The 5,374-nt window shown below is 40.0% G+C and overlaps 1 protein-coding gene across 1 annotated transcript in view; it reads right to left on the reverse strand.

Annotated features, from left to right (window-relative positions):
- The window catches only part of LOC105510458 (U2 small nuclear ribonucleoprotein auxiliary factor 35 kDa subunit-related protein 2-like), a 13,949-nt gene that overhangs the window by 2,216 nt on the left and 6,359 nt on the right, over positions 1-5,374 (reverse strand). Inside the window, exon 3 of the mRNA XM_011940258.1 lies at positions 2,573-2,654. Within this exon, the coding sequence (XP_011795648.1) occupies positions 2,573-2,654 (82 nt within the window). The remainder of the gene's footprint in view (positions 1-2,572; positions 2,655-5,374) is intronic.

Genomic DNA, 5,374 nt, shown 5'->3' on the forward strand with positions numbered 1-5,374 from the left:
AGTTTTCTGTCTAGTCTGGGGACCTAACCACAATTTAAAATAAAATATATTACATTTCCAAATACAGATTCCAGGAACACATCTTTTATCCATGGCAGGGGCTGGCACATTGCACATATCAGTGTTCCTATGCCATGTGTGAGGGTACCATATAGATGTTTCAGTGTGCACAACTCTGATTTACGAATCTTTTGAAAAACATATAATTGCATATAACTGAACCAAATGATATATAAATTAAAACCACAAGAAAGTAAAATGTTAAAAATTTTAAAATTTAGGCCGGGCACGGTGGCTCAAGCCTGTAATCCTAGCACTTTGGGAGGCCAAGACGGGCGGATCACGAGGTCAGGAGATCGAGACCATCCTGGCTAACCCGGTGAAACCCCGTCTCTACTAAAAAATAAAATTAGCCGGGTGAGGTGGCGGGCGCCTGTAGTCCCAGCTACTCGGGAGGCTGAGGCAGGAGAATGGCATAAACCTGGGAGGCGGAGCTTGCAGTGAGCTGAGATCCGGCCACTGCACTCCAGCCCGGGCGACAGAGCGAGACTCCGTCTCAAAAAAAAAAAAAAAAAAAAAATTAAAATTTAATAACTTGAATATACATCTGCTTTGAAATAGGACATAAAGTCATACAGTATTTTTACATAATTTTCTTGCTTTTCAACAATAGTATGCAACTCATAAAGAAATAAAGATCTAAGGAGCACAAAGATACATGTATGTGATTTAAAAGCATTTCAAATAAACAGGAAAAAAATTACTTTCTTATTTAATACCATATCTATTGTCTTCATCATAACAGAAATCTATAATAGTAAGAACTAGAGCTATCACAGCACCTCTTATCTGCTGACACTGTGTTAAACACTATACATCCATCACTTCATTTAATCTTCACAATTCTGTGAGGTGGATACTATGATTGACTTTATCTCCATGTTAAAGACAAGGAAACAGAAGCTTAGAGACATTAAGAAATTTCGGCTGAGCGCGGTGGCTCACACCTGTAATCTCAGCAATTTGTGAGGCCGAGGTGGGCGGATCACGAGGTCAAGAGATCGAGACCATACTGGCCAACATGGTGAAACCCCATCTCTACTAAAAGTACAAAAAACATTAACTGGGTGTGGCGGTGCGCGCCTGTAGTCCCAGCTACTCGGGAGGCTGACGCAGGAGAATCGCCTGAACCCGGGAGGTGGAGGCTGCAGTGAGCCGAGATCACACCACTGCACTCCAGCCTAGCGACAGAACAAGACTCTGTCTCAAACAAAACAAAACAAAACAAAATTTTAAAAAAACATGTATCCCCAAAGAGAAAGGTGTAAGACTTGAGCAATCTACAATTAGGTAATAAAACATATAAAAAGATACTCTTCCTAATTCAGAAATGTTCATTTGAAACAGTGAAAGATAACTTTCCATTACAGGAGTTGTATAAACTGCCAATGCCTGGTATGAGTGAAGGTATGGGGAGATGGGCCCCTACATTCACTGCCAGAAGGCCTGCAAACTGCAAACCAGGAAGCCCTTTCTGCCTGGCCATCTACATTTTACATGAACTTACGCTTTGATTCCAACAATCTCATTTTTAGTCATTTTCTTAAGGAAATAAGTTGACAATTACCAAGGATATATACACATGGATGCTTACTGCAACTTTTTATATATGAGTAAAAAACCAATATAACCTGAAAGTCTATCAGTAGAGAACTATAAATTACGAATGAATAAACTACGAATAGCAAATAAATTATGCTACATCTGTACAATGGGTACTGTATTGCCACTGAAATGGTTGAATTAGATCCCTGCATCAGGACTTAAATAAATGCACTATATATTTAGCAGGAAAGCAATTTATAGAAAATATGTATAAATATCATGCCATTATAGAAAGACCCATGTAAAGTACATTTATACTTTCCTTTTCTCTTTCTTAACAGTGGCTATCTTCGGGTGTGTTTCAATTATTAAAGCCCTTTCCCTTTTTACATTTGTTAATTTTTTTGTTTTTCTTCTGTTTTCAAAAACAATTACAGGCCAGGCGCAGTGGCTCACGCCTGTAATCCCAGCACTTTGGGAGGCCAAGGCAGGCGGATCGCTTCATCCCAAGAGATCAAGACCACCCTGGCCAACATGGTGAAACCCTGTCTCTACTAAAAATACAAAAATTAGCTGGGTATGGTGGTGCACACCTGTTGTCCCAGCTACTTGGGAGGCCGAGGCAGGAGAATCGCTTGAACCTGGGAGGCAGAGGTTGCAGTGAGCCAAAATCACTACACTGCACTCCAGCCTGGCAACAGAGCGAGACTCCGTCTAAAAAAAAAAAAAAGAAAGAAAAAAACAATTACAAATTAGTAAAATCAGAAGAAAAGTACTTCCATTTTTTTTAAAAAAATAACATTTAGTTTTAGCCCATCAACTACAGATTTAAATAATTGATACAGGGTATTTTATAAGAACTATTTTGTATAAGATTTTATATAGAAGACTGGTACTGGTTAGTAAAGGCTGAGAATATTCCAATAAAGTAACTTCATTCACTTTAAGTGTTTCAATTAGCACTGACCTCTCTCTTTCCAATAGCTTCTCTTCTTCTAGTTGTTGTTCTTCAATAAAAGTGTCCTCCTCTTCCTCCTTCTGTGAGAGTCCTAGGGAATTTAAATGTTTTATTAAACTGAGCACTGCAAATCCTTGGTCAAAAATTCAGGAAAAAAATACATGTAATCTTTAACGTATAAAATTATGGTAAAAATCTTTTTCTTAAGCTTTCTAACAAGAAAGTCTCTGATCAACCTTCTTTGATACAACGCAAGCATCAAAAAGGACAATAGTGGTGGCGGATAGCACATTACATTTAAAAATTAATCAACAGTTCCACAATTATACTTAAAAAGGAAATTAGCTTGGCATGGTGGCAGGCACCTGTAATCCCAGCTACTCAGGAATTGAGGCAGGAGAATCACTTGAACCCGGGAAGCGGAGGTTTCAGTGAGCCAAGATCGTGCCATTGCACTCCAGCTGGGCAACAAGAGCGAAACTCCATCTCAAAAAAAAAAAAAAGGTGGTGGGGGTGTGGAAAGGAACATCCATCTTAACAGAAGAATGGCAACTAAAAAATGCAGAAAAACGTAAGTAGAAAAATCATCACTTTTGCAACCCCCACTGTAAAAATTTAGACAAAGACATTAAAAACATTGAATGAAAGCTCGCTGGGAAGAGTATATTCACACTATCTCAACATATCACCCCAGACATGAGGACTAATTAGAAAAGAAAAAAACAATGCAATGCTTTCCAATGGAGCGATCTGGGTGGGTAACGCTTTTTTTTTTCTTTTTTTTTTTTGAGATGGGAGTCTTGCTCTGTCACCAGGCTGGAGTGCAGTGGCGCTATCTTGACTCACGGCAACCTCTGCCTCCCGGGTTCAAGCGATTCTCCCGCGTCAGCCTCCCGAGTAGTTGGGACTACAGGCATGCGCCACCACGCCCAGCTAATTTTTGTATTTTTAGTGGAGACCGGGTTTCACCACGTTGGCCAGGGTGGTCTCGATCTCCTCCTGACCTTGTGATCCTCCTGCCTCAGCCTCCCAAAGTGCTGGGATTACAGGTGTGAGCCACGGCGCCCGGCCCTGAGCGGGTAACACCTTAACCACAGTTAGCATCACCGGGAGTGCAACAACCTGGCGTGATAGGTCTCATGATTTATGCAGTAAGAAGTTTACAACATCTCCTCTGTAATCCTTTGTGCTAAAGAGTGTTGTCACCTGAAATTAATCATGAGAAGACAGAATAATCCAGAATGCAAGGCATTCCACAAGATAACTGGCTTGAGTTTTTCAAAACAATCAGTCCTGGTTTGGGGAAGTTTAAATACGGCCTGTATGTCATACCACTGAATTACTGCTCATGTACTCAGGTGTAAGTTTGGTATTGTGGTTCTGTGGGAGAATGTCCTTATTCTCAGGAGTTGCAGGCTGAAGAATTTAGGGGTGAGGTGCTGCTATCTGCAACTGCCATCCAAAAGGTTCAGAAAAAATGTTCTACGTATGTATCTCTTTAAATAAAGAGAGAGAAAGAAAGAAAGGCCAAATGTTAACAACTGGCAAATCTTGCTGAAGGGTTCATGGATATTTATTGTGCTATTTTTTTCAACTTTCTGTAGATTAGAACATTTTCCAAATAAAAACATGAAAAAATAATTTTAATAGAAGAGACATTTACATCCTCTCCTATTCAAAGTTTGGGGAAAAAATCAGTGAAAGTGGAGGAGAAATGGAAGACTGAAATAATCTTAATGTTACAGATGTCAGGCTTAAAGAAAAAAAGAGTCTGTGTTTGTCACAGGTGTTGACTACAGTTCTAACTGAAGGCTCATCCAGTCCTAGATAATTACAATAATTTACTTTTCTTAAGTAAGTAAACTTTATTATTTCAGCAACTGGAATTAAAATGGGCAACAAATGTAGAGTAAGTTCTCAATCACATAAAATAATATCTAATTGTTCAGATAATTAAATGATCGAATGTACTTAAAGGGCCAGAGAACCTGGCACAGAGGATATGACCTGACTTACTAGCAGAGGTATGCCCATAGATTAGACAGGGCATAGACACAGCTGACACTCACAAACACCTATTGACTGACTCACTCAACTCCCCATCGCCTCAAAACCAAGCTCATATACTCCATAGAAGTGATGGCTAACAGTGCTGGGCACAGCATTTTCCCCATGTGTACAATCAGACATATGCAATACATATAGATACAATACAGTTGACCCTTGAACAACACAGATTTGAACCGCCTTGGTCTATTTAAATACAGATTTTTTTCAATAAATACACTGGAACATTTAGGGGAGATCTGCAACAATTTGGAAAAAAAAAAATTCCAGGTAAGTGGTGTGGCCTAGAAACACTGAAAAAAATTAAGAAAAAGGTATGTCATGAATGTATAAAATATATGTACATACTAGTCTATTTTATCATTTGCTACCATAAATATAAATCTATTATAAAAAGTTAATGCAGGGCTGGGCGCAGTGGCTCACGCTGGTAATCCCAGCACTTTGGGAGGCCGAGGTGGATGGATCACTTGAGGTCAGGAGTTCGAGACCGGCCTGGCCAACATGGTGAAACCTCATCTCTACTAAAAACAAAAAAATTAGCCGGGCGTGGTGGTGCACGCCTGTAATCCCAGCTACTCAGGAGGCTGAGGCAGGAGAATCGCTTGAACCCGGGAAGCAGACGTTGCAGTGAGCCGAGATCGTTCCACTGCACTCCAGCCTGGGCAAGAGAGCAAGACTCTGTCTCAAAAAAAAAAAAAAAAAAAAAAAGATGGAGCCACAGCACCAGGAGGGGAGTGGACA

This window comes from Colobus angolensis, unplaced genomic scaffold (assembly GCF_000951035.1).
Source record: "Colobus angolensis palliatus isolate OR3802 unplaced genomic scaffold, Cang.pa_1.0 Scaffold188, whole genome shotgun sequence".
NCBI classification, from domain to species: domain Eukaryota; kingdom Metazoa; phylum Chordata; class Mammalia; order Primates; family Cercopithecidae; genus Colobus; species Colobus angolensis.